Source organism: Hoplias malabaricus, chromosome 7, assembly GCF_029633855.1.
Source record: "Hoplias malabaricus isolate fHopMal1 chromosome 7, fHopMal1.hap1, whole genome shotgun sequence".
In the NCBI taxonomy this organism is placed as follows: Eukaryota; Metazoa; Chordata; class Actinopteri; order Characiformes; family Erythrinidae; genus Hoplias; species Hoplias malabaricus.
The window spans coordinates 16,411,993-16,429,318 of NC_089806.1; the positions used below are offsets into that span (position 1 = coordinate 16,411,993).

Consider the following 17,326-nt stretch of genomic DNA (forward strand, 5'->3'; position numbering starts at 1 on the left):
AACACGTACTTACATTTCTACAGAGGTGTGCATCAGGCTTCACCGTAGCTTACGGCGTAGGGTCGATGCAAGTGTATAAACTGGGCTTTAGTCACACTGAAAGGAAAAATTAATGAGAGGTTATTTTTATTTATTTTCTTCAAATTATATTGCTTCTCAGTAGTTTTCCAAACTTTCTTAAACTATTCTAGGCTTTAATTTATACAGATAAACACACTCAATTGTCAAATTAGTTTAGAAGACTGCACTTAATGAGAACTATAAAAATGAGTAAAACCTATAGCTGAATGCTGGGGCCAGACGTTTAGGACATCAGGCTTTGTGTTCACAATTCTATGAACACATTCTGGAAGTATCTTGTGACTCCTGCGTCACTGGATCATGTTGTCTTCTAGTAAGCTTGTATTATGAGCCTTAAGTGTAAGAGACTGCATGCCATTCAAAGACAAACTAATTATTTTAAGGGGAATTTCATGAAGTAAATACATCCGTTTTTGACTTATTAGCTCTGCAGCAGACCAAGAATGCACAATGTGCAATGGTAGGAATAGATCTAATGCATTTGGGTTTCATATGTCAGGAAGAGTGTTTTCTACTAACCCAAGACTGTGATGTAAATGATGGAGTTCATTGTATAAATTGGGATGTTCAGACAGCTTGTTATTTGTAAACAGCTCAGTTCCTTGACTGTGCCGCAAAGGACATGTTCTTCAGCCATTTCTAACGTTTCCGCTTTTGTGAACATGCTGAACATCAGAAAGCTTTGTTGGCACGTCAGTGTGCTGCCTGGCAGTCTGCACCACTGAAGACACCAGCACTGTCCTCTGAGTGCACTTGCAAATGGATACATTTTATTTAAAGATAAAGTGTACTCAGAGGACAGGGCTGGTGTTCCCATGACTGTACAAAGCTGAGCAGCACATTGCTGCTGATATTTCTGTATGCATTTGCTGGTTTAGCAGTACTTCTGGTTAGAAATAATGTTGATGAATGTGATTTAAATTGCATTTGTATACAAGTGTTGCTTATTACAGTGCTATGATTTTTTTTCTTTGTAATTAATTAATACAAATGTCAAACGTTAATGAAGAGTACTATTACCCGGGGGCAAATAATGTTTAGGAATCCAGGTTTTGTCATAGATATGAAAAATAGGTTTAGGGGAAGGGAAAAAAAAGGAATGGATAATAAATGGATGATTTTCCTTTGAATATTAACCTTTCTTGTTTCAAATGAATAAGACTGAAACAAGAGTTTTACTACAGTGCTGGTTAATAACAAGAGGATTATGTAAAACAAAGTCTACATATTTGATATAAAAAAAAATAATGTTATTATTATTATTATTATTTCACAGAATAAATTAGACCTCTGAAGGCCTTGGGGGCTCCCCACTCCTGTTAGGCTATGCTACATAAGCTATGTTTACATTACTTGTGTTTTCACCATTCCTTGTAGATTCGATGGACTAAGACAGCGGGCAGTGTGTCAGACCGATTTCAGGATTCAAGTGTCTTCAATGAGACGCTTCACATTGCCAAGATCCAGAGGCACCAAGGTGGACGCTACTACTGCAAGGCAGAAAATGGCCTGGGCTCTCCAGCTATTAAGTCCATCAGAGTGGACGTCTACTGTAAGTACAGATGGAAACTCTAAAAGTCTTACTCCTTCCCTAGAATTTTAAAGGTGAAATGAAATTTCTCACAAAAAAATTAGTGACCATCATTTCTAAACGTGATTATGTATCATTTTTACAAGTTTGAATAAGTTTAGTAGAGAACCTGTTCCATCAAGGCCACTGGGTTATATACTGGTGTCCTAAGATGTCCTATATGTAGGAAATGACTGATTGCTGCTTTAAATGTGCAGTCCATTAATACAACACCATTAAATGATGTCTGGTTTCACTGCGTATTAAAGTTTACGAAGGCTAAAAGATGCCAGTCCATGTATAAAAGGAAAGCACTTAACAGAACTCTGTGATATTGACAGCAGTGTTTGAGCTGTATGTTTATCAGCCATGTATTATTTCAGTTATTGATTATTGATCGACTACTTGAGGTTGCACTTCACTGTGCCTCCAAGGCTTCGCCCTCAATTACTCCTTGAGTACTCAAAATCTGCTTGTGGCTCACATATTGATGAGCTTCATTTGCTACACCTCCACCATCAATGAAACAGCTGATTGTACTTGCCAAGGACAAACATTTGCACAGGGAACTTGTTCTGAATTTCTCTCTCTCTCTCTCTCTCTCTCTCTCTCTCTCTCTCTCTCTCTCTCTCTCTCTCTCTCTCTGCTTTCAGAAATGTATCAGATTTAAAAACAATTCCACACCCCTTAATTTAATATGTATTTAAGCTCACTTTTATTGTACATTAATCAGAAACCATTTAATATGAGCATGAATTTATGTCAACATGCCTTAATTAAACTTCTCATTTTCATCCTTTTTAAAAAAGTGGATTAATTTATTATATTTATCATTTCTTTACAGTAAATTAAACTAATGAATGTTAGTCAGAATTTAAATTTTTTTAATATTGAAATTTTTTTATTTAAATACATTTTAAGCTTTTTTCGTAACTTATAACTGCTTCCATTATTTAAGAATATTAAGAATCTCCAGGCATATTAATTTCCCATACCTCTAAAGTTCAGTCTTATAAGTTTCTATTCATTTCTGCTGTTCAAGATGGAAAGTTGAGAACATTTTCATTACTATTTGTTTAACAATGGTGGCCTCCTGCATGATTCAGAGGTGTTTCGCTTTCTATGTGTCTCTTAACAGTTTCTCAGATTCCACACAGCAAATTATCCAGTGTTAAATCACTGAGAATGTTAAATTATTGCACTAACAATGTAAATTTGACACTAACAGTGTTGATTTAACACTGGTGAGTTCGCTGGTGAGTTTTTGAAACCCATGTCCTGACCTATAGTCATTTGCTGTACTTTGACTTTCCCTTTCCTTATGTAAGTGGATTATCTCATATTTAATCTTCTCAGGAATATCTCCTAACAAGAAATAACTTAATGGCTGTTTTGACTGGGAAAAACATATATTTAAAAAAAATCTGGCATTTCTATTTGTGTATACAATGCATAAAGGTTTACCCATGACTGAGTCTCTAAGTCTAATACATGTGACAGCTGCAAGAACATCTGTCTCCAATCTTGATGTGGATTAACACAAAAACATAAGGCAACAAAATACAGATATATCAAGTTGTTGTTGGGCTGTGTCATTATCTGTGGTGACATCTTTCACATTTACAATTATAGTACAGTAAAATATTAAAATATTTTATTTTCTTCAGAACCAAAGTATTGCTGATTTCCTTAAGTTTGCTTCTTTAGCTTTGTCCAGACACCATGCAGTTGATGTAGGTACCAAATGATTAAAGCTCACAGGGTAACATTTATATTTTGGCTGGACTACGTTTAAATTCTGATGAAACCCATTGGAGGTTTGTTCATTGGGGCAGTGTGGCAATTCACCGCCTAAAGGCAAAGGGGAAAGGGAGGAAATTTTTCTTCTACAGTTCAATCTGCATTATTGTCAGTTGTTAATGTCTTCTTCACCGACATTACACACAGTAACTTCTATTTCTGTACTAAAACATGTCCAGCCCCGCTTGGGGAACTTCTCTATTGAGTATAAACTTCAGGGACTTCAAAGCAAATTAACCTTCATTTTATGAGTGTTTCACGTGTTTCACTTTAGAAAAAATAATCAAATAAAATGTAAAGTATCAATCACTTTCATGAATGTTGTTTGCTATGGTAAAACCATCTATTGCTCTTTATGATGGGAGGTTTAGCCTCATAACACAGAGCTTGTAAAATGGCAGTCTGGCATTAAATTCAGTGTGGGACCTCAAGCCTGAATGCAAAAAAAAAAAAAAAAAATCTGGTCTTCAAGAAATAAAAGACCTGGAGCTTAAGAAACTAATTGCATCTCAATGACAATCACAATGTTGTTGAGGGAAAAAAAATGAAATGAGATATTTCCCAAATTTATTCGGCAGTGCCCTGCAGAGTTGAGATGGTGGAGGTGGCAAAGGCGATAGTTATTTAGTTCCAGCATGCTTTCATCCATAACCTCCCCAATCTGCCTGTCAGCCCTGATAGAACACACTCTCTCATCTTTCTCATGCTTTACACAGAGGTCTCCTCCTTGTCTGTTTCCTATTTCTCTTTCTTTATTGTCCACATTGCACACAGCACACGTGCTTGTTGTTTTGGCCCTGATGCAAGCTTTGCCCGGGAGACTCTGGGTTTGACGATTGAAGGTTACCTCTGAAAAGCCCTGCATTGCAAGACCAGTGAAAGGAGCACATACATTTATTATACCAAAGTGCCCCTGTGAAATCTTATCTCCAAACATTATCCGCCGTGTAGAAATGAAAAACCGGGACCGTTTCCTTTATTATTGAATGCGGCGCAAGTGCGAAACTCTGAATTCAATATTTGCAGTCTGCTTAGGGCATACTAATGCATAAGTGTCAAACTCTAGAGGCAGTTCCAAACTGTATATATTCACTCATATCCATATAGTATGTTTCAAACTTAAAAAAAAAATCAGCCTTGACATTTTGCAATACATTTCTCTGTTAATTATACTAATAAACTTATGCAAATTCAGAATTTTTTTTTGGAGGCTCCCAACTGGTCCCAAGAAGCTGAAGTGGCCTTTTGATTGAGAGATTGTGTTTGACCCATGGAGATCTGGGGCTATGGAGTTCAAGGGAGCATAATTGGCCCCTCTCTCTCTTTTGTGCATCCCAGTGTCTCCCTCCATTGGTTCTTGTGATGCAAGCTGTCCCATGTAGTTGCCTGAACAGTATTTCTCTCTGAGTTTCATTGCATTGCGTGATTGACATAGACACTAATATTGGGGCCAAAAAAAAAAAATCTCTATACAAAAAAGCAAATTAAAAGTTAGTCAAAGACAGACACGACAGGATTGCTGACATTAACCAGCTAAAGTTTTTAACAGGAAGAGTGTACATTTAATTTGCTGTACTGCAGCCTATTTCTCTGTATACCTCTAAAATAATGCAAATGCATATTTCACACAGGCAAACCGCATGGGTTTGACATCTAACGATAATGATCTTAAAGCACACTGTTAAGGACCAGTCAGTCAGCTTTTTTTTTTCCTGCAGATGAGTGTCAGGACCTTAAATGCATCACCTCAAGCTGAATTGCTCTAAAACCGAGAGCACTCAAGCTTTCAGAAGAGCTCCATTCCATTCCAGAAAGCTCTCTCTCCTCTGTTCCATGAGGATCCATTTCCCAATACTGATACTGAAGATTTTCCACAAGAAGTGTGGGGAAGAGTAGTGTGCCTGTGATTGACAGAAGAATTCTTTCTCTGAGGGCTGAGCATCATTCTTAATGATTTTCTGACTCCAGACAGGCTCCAAGCAGGGAGGAAAAAAAAAGGTTTCTTTATTTTGTTTTATTTTTTTTTTTTAGACTGAAGTCTATAGGACGCGCTTTAGGGCTGAGAGAATGCTCTTCGTGCTTTTGGAGGGTCAGTCTGACAGTAGCCTGTGCTGAGATGTCCTCTGTGCAGGTCATGCAGGTGTCCAGGGATCCCCCTGAGGTTCCTGCAGGTCTGGAGACTAGAGACTGAGTCATTGTCCAGAGACTGGAAAGGTCTTGATGAGGGCTTGAGGAGGAGGAGGAGGAGGAGGAGGAGTACTGTGTGCCTTCAGCTTTCATTGTCTGTCTCTTTTCTCTGCACTCTGGTTTTTCTCTGGTTTCTAAATGGTTCTATTCTTGAATAAGTGCTCGTATGCAACAGTTATGGAAGCTGCTAATAATTCCTAATGCTAATAAATCCACATCCTCTACAGAGAACACATTTTTTTTCACAATTTAAAGAAAAATATATTTTTATTAACAGAAATTACTATACTGGCAAACGAGAAACTTAGCAAGTAAATAGAAGGGATCAGAGTTAGACTAAACCTATAGAGCATATCTCTTCTTCTATCAGCATTTTGTGTTAGCTGTCACTGTCATCCTAAAATGAAACACCTGGTGAAGGACGTGCTGACCGGTGCAAAAAAGGCAGGGCCAGAGAGAGTTGAGGACGGAAGGCTTTGGTTTTGTTTGCTGCATTAGAAGCTGTTCATTTTGGATTAAAATGCATGTGTGTAAATTAGGCCTGAGACCTGTCTGCTCCTGCATCAGACATTTTCCTTCCTAAGGTGGGATGCTCATTCCCACGGTGGGGCAAAAACCTGGGACCTAGGACCAGTCCTGGGCCACAAGAATAAATGGATTCAGGTGTGGGGGGTGGGGGTGGGGGAGAGAGAAAAGTAATGTGGGGAGTTTTTAACTGTTTTTAAAACTCATTTGAGGAAACACAGAAGAGAACAAAGAGAATTATTCTAGAGCATCTATCACACTTTCTATTTTTTTTAGGTTTGCAGCTCAGACTATGACTTGGTGAAGGACAGGAAATGAGGGAGCAGCAGAAGCATTATGTTGACAGAGATGAGATCAGATGTGTGGATATCTGAGTGGCTGATCTGCTGTTTGCTTTATCGCGTGAAGGCCCAGATATTGAGTTTGGTAGCATTATAACGGTCAGCCATAGCCCGCCCCTTCAACATGGTGTGGTGGAGAGAGTAACATGCATGTAGTTAAGTTAAAGTATTGTTAGAACAAACTGTGGAAGTTTTCTATGACACATTACACATCTATTGTAATCTTTATCTTCGTCACTAATAAATCACTATTTGGTAAATGGACGCTAATAAACAGTGTGTGTCTGAGATATCAACAGCTCTGTTTGAACTTTTCTTGCTGTTGAGTCAGAAATGTTTTCAGCCTGTGTCTCCAGGCTGAGCTCCCTTTCTCTGAGGTTGGGCTGCCACTCACATCTATTACATCAGCACAACACTGTAAATGTCACTAGGTCAGGTCTGAAGTGCCGTCAGGGCAGTCATGCATATGTCAGAAATACGCAAGAAAAGCGCTAGAAGTTCCAGATTATCTTTGTCATATCATTGAAATACAAGTGCTTCTTTACCTTGTTTGAATATGGACAGCTGAACCAATAGAAATGGGCCAAACTGATTAGGAAGAATATTTTGCTATAAATAAATGGATAAGAGAGAGAGAGAATAGATGGTTGGATAGATTTAATGGAAAGAGTGAGGGAGATGTGTTAATAGATGTAGGGATGGATAGAGGCTGGATAGGGATGGATAGAGAGTGAGACGGTGAATGGATAGAGCACAGAAATTAGAGTGATGTTAAATGGGACAGTAAGGTGAGAGCTGTGTTGATACATGATGAATGATGATGGATGGCTACAAAGGGATAGATACATGGAGGGGGGTGGATGAGTGGATAGAGCTGAGAAATGGATTGATGGAGACTGATGGATAGAAGGGTGATGCCTAAAGGGATAGAGAGGAGAGAGAGAGATTTACAGTGGGTGGATGGGTACAGGTGGGAGAAGAAGGATGGAGTGATGGAAAGTGGGATGGATCCTTGGATATATACATGGACATAGGAAGGGTTTGATGGATAGAGGGATTGATGGCAAGAGACTGATGGAAATAATCAAGGGTGGATTGAGGAAGGGAGGGATGGATGGATATAAATATGAATTGAAAGTTAACAAATTAGAGTTCTAAAATGTCTTTTAAAGCAATTATATTTAACATTTTACACACTACTGCAGTAGCACGTGAATATCTCACACCGAAAGACGTGTACTGAATTTACGCAAAAACCTTTTTCTTAAAAGCAATGGAAATAAAACACTCCTGACCTGAAGGTGATCTACAAATCTACATCACTCCAGTGTTGTTTGTCCTTGCTGGACTGGGTGCCTTGTCAGAAAAAGGTCATCGCCTCTTCAGAATCTTGAAGTTCCCTGTAGTAGTAAAGTTTGGTGGGAAAAAAAAAACACTTTTCCTCTTCACTGCTGCTTGCACGGCACCTCACAAACCCCACTTAACCCCTCAAAACCCTTCAGGTCAGTTCCTCACCACATATACTGACTTCAAGAATAATTTACAGTAGCTACTAAAAACGTTGGGATTGGAAACTGCTTAATAGTAATAAGTTAATGTAATATATGAATATGTTTTAAATGTGTAACTGGCCCAATGTTTTTGGACGTTTTGGGGCTTTATCCATTACTGTAAAACAGACTCCACCACAGCAGACAAGACCTCACCAGATGAGACTACCCCACAACAAGCTACACAAGACTAGATGACGCCACAGTGTGTAGTGACAGAAAATCCACTTCCTGCATTCTGCGTGAATATCTGTGTGGATCATTTCCATGACTGGCATTGTCAGCCTGAAACGCTCTCTCCTCTTTCCCCAAACAAAACCATTTTTGGTTTTTTGAAGAAAGCTGAATCTTGACTCATGTTCCAGTGAAGTTTGATAACTGTGATTTTCTCTGTCAATCAGCGCTCGCAAAATAACTACTCAGTCTCACTGACTGATGCATGAGCAGGAACTTGTTGGCAAGCTTAGGTCACCAGCGTCAGAATTTCCGAGATTAAATCTGTCCTAAAAAGACAGGGATGTTTGTGAACGAGCAGGACTGGATATGAGTCATGGGTTGATCTAAATCAGGCAAGTATAAGTAATTCTAGTAGGCACGGTTGGAGAAGGAGCTGGAGAAGCAGCAGTTTTGATGTTTAGAACTGATAACCGCTATTGTTTTAAACATAGACGCCTGTGTTTGGCCTTGGAGTTCATGCAGTATGTATTTTTCATTAGTTGTGTGTTGTGTTGAATATCCTGCAGAAATGCACTGTATTCCCACTTTCCTCTTGAGAAATGTTGAAGCTGTCCCCCAGGGGTGTACTTAATTGATGGGCCTCTGCTAGTTCCCACTATTTTTAGTGCTTTGTAGCCTTGATTGCTAATTAGCATCGAAATTGCTGCTTTGGACACAGGGGCTCGTAACACCTTCTGCTCAGCAACATGAAAAATTGCAGTGCAGAATGTTGCCTTTGTTGCTGTTGTACTGTCTTTTGTGAATGACCCTAAAGCCATGTGTGGTCAGACACTGTGGGGATGGACAGTCTTCTTATACTGGGGCTGTCCCAGAAGTCGGAGTGAAGGACTGGATTAGTGGCAGAGACGGTAGAGTACACCACCATGGGTCAGGATAAGCAGAAAAGATCAGACAGAGAACCTTTTACTGAAGATTTCAGTGTCCTGTCCTGCACAAATGGAGTCATGTGCAAATGTTTGGACAGCTCTGGTCAAACAACTTCAATTTTCTAAATGAAAATATAAGTGTCTTCTGTTGTGTAAAAAGAAAGTAAATATAAAAAATGTTATAATAACTGTTTTTCTTTTCTAATTTTATTTCAGTTAATACACACAAAAGCTAAGAAAAATCCAGGTGTGAGCATTAAATTCCAAACCTACTGCATAACCCTGGATGCTATTAGTATGACATTGAAGAATAGACCTGAGGCTGTCACTGATTTCACTGTAAACCATGATAAATTCCTGATATTATTATTTAAGTTTCAGTGAATCTTATGCACTGATTTTTGTAAATTACAGCACCAACCAAAGTTAGGAGCCATTTTTGAGTGGCTCAACACTGTGCCACATCTAAAGTGGGTTTGTTTTGTGTCAGGGGAAACATGGCACAGAGCTATGGTGTTGTGCCTAATCTCACCTTGCCCTAATTTCACTGCCCAAGGACCCTCTAAATGAGGGGAAGTGAAATCAGGAAATTAGACTGACACTACACCGGATCCACCAAAGACTGAGGAGTAAGATAATGGGTTAACTAATGCTGGTTCTCTTGTAAACACGTTGGTGGCTGTGCAAAGGTGCTGGTTTATACATTTTGTTTCATATTTTACATCCATCAAGATGTTGAATGAAAAATATCTAGCCAGAATAACAAACTCTCTGCACCTTCCACCTTAAATGGCACAGCACTCTGTTCTACCTTAAATAATGCTATGATTATATTAAATTAAAGTAATTAAGTAATAAAAATAATTAAGTTCCACCTTAAAAGTTTTAACGTTATATTTAAACACGTTTTTCTTTTGGCTCTAGAAAGCTCCTTGAAATAAACCTTCCTTTTAAAAATGGACATCAATTTTGTCTATGCAGAAAATATTTCCACAGACAACATAATTGAGGGTTGAAAATTTGATGCCTGGTTACAGGTTAAACCAAACCTAATACAAATTATTGTTATTAAATTAAAGGGAATGTCTACGATTGTGGGAAACTGCACTTCTCTCTGATTTGTTTATGTTCAGAAGCTCTGCATCTTTTAAGGTGCAACAGTGTGTTTGAGGAGAAAAACGACTGATGTTTGTATCTGGCTGAAGTTGAACTTTTCTGTATGTTTTTACTCTCTGTTTGAATTAACACAGAAACTTGTTTGTAACTCGAGTTGTTTAGTTTTTTAACACTTTCACTCTGTTTACTTTCACGCATTTTGTGTTCTCCCAAGTTTAGGGTGAGTTTCTACATAAATAATCTGAAACAACCAAAATAGGTCAATAATACGCACCTATATGGAGCAGGAATAAATCAATATCCTTACCTCTTTTCATGATTTTCAGTGTTTGGAGGGCTATTTGCCATTTTTCTACAGTGAGCAGAGAGAAAAAAGTCTAGCATGTCTGCCCGAGACACCTTGTGTTTTCTTTTATTCATTTTTTTAACTTGTCTACTGACACTAAGTTTTTGTAAACGCATTAGACCGGTTTCAAGTGCATAAACAGACTGGAGAGCAGAAAAGGTTGAGGAAACATCTACTGAACCTTAAAAAAACAAAAAAAAAAACATTTTTTTAAATGGTGAACGTCACATTTAACTCACATGGCTTATATGTCTTTGCATAAAGCAAACAGGAAAAAAAAAAGTTAAGTTTATTGAAGTGTCCATAGTGCTACTGATTTTATTTTTGTTGAGTGTAAAGCTTGTGTCAGTACCTTTTGAACTTATCAGGATATTTTAAATATACAATGATAGTACTTATAATAGTGCTAATGTGATAAAGTGTGGCTACAATAATCATGATATTACATTTTCATATCGTTTCATGTCTAGTGGATAAGAAGGCAGCCCTCCCTCTCCCCAATTACTCTGTGCAATGCTAGACAATTTAAACTTTCAAGTAGTGTCCTCCTACAAGCATGTTGAGCTGTCCAATTGAGGTGTGGTGCTGGCAGTTCGAACAGATACCAGTTCTGATGTCTGGCTTCATGTGTCTCAGAGGAAGCCTGTTTTAGCTTTCAGTATCTCAGCTTGGGAGCCCTGTAGGATTGGAGGAATCCTGGCAAATAGAACTGGCACTGACTAAACTGGAGGAAATGTGTAAAAAATAATTATATTTTACATTTTTTTAGGTCAGTTAATGTTAAATTAAGCTACATTCAAATTTAGTTCAGCTGACAGTACCAGTTAATGACAGACTTGGGAAATGTAGCATTGATTTTTTTTTTTTTTCCTCTCTCTCTCTCTCTGATGGCACTCTGAATCTAATCAATATGAATTGTGAGCTGCCTGAAGATTCCCACCCCTAACTAAGAATGAACATGCAAATTTTCAGGTGTTTTAAATGTCTGATTTTTAGGAAGAAAAGGACACTCAGAATGTCACTATCCAGTGAGATCTCAAAAAATACACAGCAGTAAAGTGAATGTATAGAAGAAATATGTGGATATTCATTTAGATCAGTGGCAGCTGGTGAGATATATTCTAGGTGGGGCTGTTTGTGCCACGTTGTGAATCATCTGATTACAATTTAACACCCATGGCAGGTCACCAAAACTCTGATGTAATTTTTAATTGCTATTAATATCTTTAACGTTAGGGTTACATGTAGGTTCAGAGTTATTTAGCTATATAAATTATTAGTCCAATGGAAAGTCCCCCTCTACAGCACAGCAGCCAATGGAAACACTGACCAGTAGCAACAAAAAGTAAAAGAAAATTCACTTTTCTCAATATATTTAATATGCATCATTTTACATGTGTAACATACTCATTTCTCACATATCAAAACCAACGTGTTTATCTGGACTGAGCTCTTTGACCTGTAGTTTCCTCACCAATGCTCTCCTCTCAGATGGATTCTGGAAAAGAGGGAGGTATAATTGAATCTGGAAGCTGCTGGAGTCCTGTGCCCCCAGTGATCACCATTAAATGCAAGGGTTTTATTCCACTGTGAACTGCTTTGGGGCAGGTATCTTACCGCCATAGAGGCCTCAGGTTCAAGGATGTTGATGGACTAAATTTTATGTTGCTCCACGTTTGTTTTCTCTCAGAATCAGTTACTGATTGGCTGTGCCCTTTCATTCATCCTTGCGGAACAGGTGCCCAAAATGTGTCCCTCTACAGCACAGCAGCCAATGGAAACACTGACCAGTAGCAACAAAAAGTAAAACAAAATTCACTTTTCTCAATATATTTAATATGCATCATTTTACATGTGTAACATACTCACATAGGTAGTTACTGATTATATAATATATATATATATATATATATATATATATATATATATATATATTATAAAGAAAATTTAAAAAGTTTTTTTCCACCAAAGAGGGTGGCGCCCTAGCGCCCTCTATTGACCAGCTGCCCCTGATCTAGATGCCAGGTTTTCAGTGATACATGTCATGGTGCAGTTATTGGTGAGAGCAGAAACAGAAAAACATCCTGGAATAAATATATTTTTGTGCAATTGAAACCTTTTCATGTTTATGTTTCATAAAAAGACAGATGCTGTTTATCTAATCCTGAACCATCTTTGCCTGAAACTGTTTCTTTGTAACAGAAGCTGATTTATTTTTTTATTTTTTTCTGCTGTGTTTGGATGTGCATGATATTAATGAAATAAAAGGACAAAGAAGTCATTCTGAGTAGAATTCATTGCGCAGCCCTTGGGCTTTTCCCACTGATCTGAGCAGACAAGATAAGCATGAGCAATATGACTGAATCTCCTTGAAGGCAGCCAGGCAGAGCCAAGGGGAGTAATGGGCACACTGCTGATACCTAGCCAGCACTTCCAGATCTGTTGTAGCAGCCTGGAGGTGGGTTATGGATTGGGCAATAGAGTGAATTTTGAGATGATTTCCCTGGACACTTTGCCCAAGTGGCCTCCCAGCCTTCCGCTGCCCTGGTGACCGTGAAAAGCTCTGAATCCCCAGTAATTAATGAGAATGGCTCCTCTCGGTGGCTCAGAAGTGCTGATATTGCCCACTCTCCATCTCACTGATACACTTCCTGACTTCTATGAGCACTTTCTTTGTCTTTTTTTCCCCCTCCCTTCATCTGACGACACATCGCCTCAAGTGTCTGAGTCTTAACTTGTACAGGTTTTGCACGAGATGTGCTTTAGATAAACTGCGCCTCTCCGTTTGGAGATAAACAGTGTGTCGTTGCACTGTAGGACATATTCACAGAATGGTTGTTTATGTAAACAACATTAATCTGCGTAATTTCTCATCTCCTCCTTCACTCGGCCTGTGACTTCAGTGAAGTGGTTTCATTACTGTAATTCACATCATCAAAATATAATGCTTTCTATATGTTGCATCATTAAGCCCACACTGGGGGGAACAATATCACCAGAAGCACAATGTATGCCTGGCTCCAGCTAAACACTGTGTCAGGGTATTTGTAAAAGATGTACAGGGGAAGGGCGATGGGGGAGCACCAGCTATGATTTTAATTGGACAGCCAATTGGAAGAGAAAATAAACAAATAAACAAACAAATAAATAATTAAGTGAACTTCAAATCAAGGATTGGCTCTGGAGTAAAACATGCATCCACTGTCTTTCGGTGGTGTTCATCTCCCTGACCTTCCACAGAGTTTTATTATTATTTTATAAATCTGCCTTCCTTTGCATTTGTGTTTGTCTGTTGTTCTTTGACTAGACACAGCTTATGCTGTTCACGCAGTAGTCGATGTAAATTCCACAGTGTTCTGATTCTGATGATGTGATGTCTGCTCCAGGAGGCAGAAGTTGTTTAGAGGTTATATAAGCAGCAGGCTTTTGTATTGTACAAAAAAAAAAAAAAAATCTCAAGGTGGAAAGTGACTTTTATTATTTTTGTGTAGACGTATACTGGTTTGCTCAAATATATCCACAGTTCTTCTACAGTTCATAGTTCTTCTAACCACTTCATTCAGTTCAGGGTTAAGGTTAGGGTCAAGTCAGGTCTGGAAGCTATATTAAATTACTTGGAGCAAAGCAGGGGATTCAGACCATCATAGGACATCACGTTCTCAAACATTCATTCACCTGCCAGCACCAATCCACCTGCAAACATGTGTTTTTGACTGTGGGAGTAAACCCAAGGACCCGGAGGAAACCCACACAAACATGGGGTGAACAGGCCAAACTCCACTCAGACAGTCACCTGAGGTGGGATTTGAACCCCCAACCCCAGGACCTTGGAGCTGTGGGACAGAGACACTACCTGTTGTACCACAGTGCAACCTTGTGTAATGTATTTAATCATTACTTAATACTGGAGCAGAAGCTCTGGATTTTAGCCATTTTTGCTCAATTCCCTTTATGCTTCATCCTCATGTTCTCCGTATTTAATTATTATTCTTATCTGTGTTTAATGTGATTGTTCTGCCTGATTTAACTTTTCTTTGTCTTTAGAGACATATACAAACCACCAACAAAAACATAACTGTGTGGTCACAGTGCACAGAATGCACAGAATTATTTTTTTTTCCATATTTACCTTTAATAAATTAAATCTGGTATCTATTCCAGTCTGTAGACCTGCAACATTTAAAAGCATGAATCACTGGGATCTGTACTTGAGTCTAAACAGTAGCTGAAGTCAGTTACTGAGATTTAGTTACTGAGACTTTAACATTAAAAACTGGGGTTCTACCAGGGTCATTGTTTGCATGAGCCAAGACAAAACTTGTGACATGCTTAAACAGGGTTTATTTTATCAGGACATCTATAGACAGAGGAATTAGACTTAAGGCAGCTATTCACGCCTTACAGCAAATGTTTAAGATGACAGGTATAGCTCTAGCATAACTTTCATGATTTTCTGACGTTGCAAATTTGTCTGTGACAAAGAAAGCCTGTGAACAGCCTGTTCTGTATGGCAGGTTGGGTTTAGGTTTTTGTGCCTGTCTCAGCCATTTAATGTTAAAGAAGGTGCTGTTTGCTACAGATCTGAAGTCGAGTCATAAGATTTGAAATCGAAATGGAGTTTTGAGACTGGGAATGAAATGTAATATCATGAGTTGTAAGATCTGTAGCCCAAGTGGACTACAGTGAGTGAGTGAGTCAGGAGACAAGATTTCTGAAGTCTGAATTGAGTCATTAGTGGTGAGATTTAAAGTCCAGTTTACTGACTTGCAACTACCGTCAGATCTTATAAACCATGAGGCAGCTTGGATTTTAGATTTCTTGACTTACTTACGAGCCTGAGGATCAGGGATTTCTAAAAACAATGTCAAGAAAAATTGTCTTTCAAAGCTGATATGTTTTTGATAATTGTGGGTCTTATATCTGAATTCAGCATCGTGCCTACTGAATTACTCTAAGCCAAGTCAGAGTTCACTATTGAGCCATGAGAAGCAACATTGCTGGCATTTTACTTCAAAAATGTGAAAAGTGCACAGGCTTTTACATGCCTACTGAGCAGAGCCGCCTTGGTATCAAAGGTGGAGAATTGGTCAGAGCTTGTCACTTTCAGTGCAGTGGAGAACCCTGCTGGTTCTGTAGAGGCTGATTCATCATCTCCTCCCTCAGCACAATTTACAGCGCTCAAGTCATCTGTGTGGGCCACGGAAGGTTCCAAAAGCATTGGGAAGGAAGGATGATCTCACGCAGGTGGACTGTGTCAGGGACAGCTTTATGCATGAACAAACCCCCAGCCAGTGAGGTCCTGAGCTCGGGAGAAGTGTGTCAAAGGCTTAGTGCCACCACTCCGCCTCCGCAGGCCCTGAGCGAGGTGCATTACATACTCTGTAATTGTTTCTGTAATGTGTTCCAATGTTTGCTCAGCTCATCCCTGTTCTCTCATGGGTCACGGGGGTCAATACTTACATGTGGAGCTGTTTTCAAGGCCTTTTTTGTGCCTGTGTCTGAGTATATTAACTCTGGGAAACCTGGATTTTTTTATTTATATACTCTGCAGGGGGTAAACTAGTTGTTCTACAACTAATTGAATGCTTGATGTGGATAAAGTTTCCAAATTTCAATTGAAATTGTCAAGGGCTGCCTGCTGTTGTTCTTTAATTGTTATCATTAATTAATTTAAAGCTCAGTAAAATGCAAAAACAACATTAATAAAAAAATAATGCATAAAATAAGTCCTGTGTAACAGTTTTGCTATTACAGTGGACAACCATGCATGAAAATATTGTGTGTACTGGGGCAGAAGATCAAGTCTTGGAGTTGTGGTTCCATGTATTCTAAGCAGAACAGAAAGAATAAGGGCAGTGAATAGAGCAGACAGCCGGAGTGAAGGCTACTAACATTGCTGCTGTCTCTGAGAAATCCTTTTATACATTTTTTTCAGGAAATGTGTCTGAGGAGATTAGATCTAATATAATCCTTTAGCAGTTGGAAGGGTAACCTCAAATATAATAAGTGAAAATATCTGCAGTTCAAAATTCTATTTTAGGACCAAGTCATAATGGGATTCCTAACAGCCATGCAAGGGTTAAGGAAAGATTGCCAAAACTGTCGCCATCGGGAAAAACAAGTAATTGGAGAGAATATAAAGTTAATATTGTACTATCCAAAATTTTGCTGCCAGAAGTTGGTCTAGCATCTTAGATCCAAACATATACATTTTTATTTAGCCACCTCCTTCCCTTCAGCCTCCTCCCATGTAGTTTTCTCAAGTATTTGGAGCTCAGCATAGATCTGGAAATCATGAAGATCAAAACATGACTGTCACTCATTAAAATAGACATGAGGCATGTAATAAAAATGGCATATTTCATTAGTGTTTTTCCATAAAATCAATGGGCTTACAGAGGTCCACAAGACACCAAAAGACAAAAATTGAACTACCACAGAGCGTACAAACAGGAGCTATGGAAAGCCAAGAAGAACAAGAGTAGTTGATGTGCTCAGGGATATTCATTGATTGGAAGCAGGATGTTGTCCTTCTCTGCCAGTGTAAAGGCAGTATAGTGGTAGCGCCAGTGAGAGCTCCTCACCGCCACATAGGGAAAAAAGCATGAGTTCTCCATTGACTGGGAGGGTAGATTAAACATGCTCCCCTGATTATGAAGCATGAGAAAAACTCGATTGGTTTAAGCATTGCCTTGGCAAGCTGAGAA

At 38.7% G+C, this 17,326-nt stretch overlaps 1 protein-coding gene across 2 annotated transcripts in view; it reads left to right on the plus strand.

Annotated features, from left to right (window-relative positions):
* LOC136702251 (MAM domain-containing glycosylphosphatidylinositol anchor protein 2-like) overlaps window positions 1-17,326 on the plus strand; it is a 224,236-nt gene that overhangs the window by 91,427 nt on the left and 115,483 nt on the right. For both annotated transcript variants that reach the window (XM_066677224.1, XM_066677225.1), the window contains exon 3: window positions 1,459-1,633. In XM_066677224.1, the coding sequence (XP_066533321.1) occupies window positions 1,459-1,633 (175 nt within the window). The remainder of the gene's footprint in view (window positions 1-1,458; window positions 1,634-17,326) is intronic.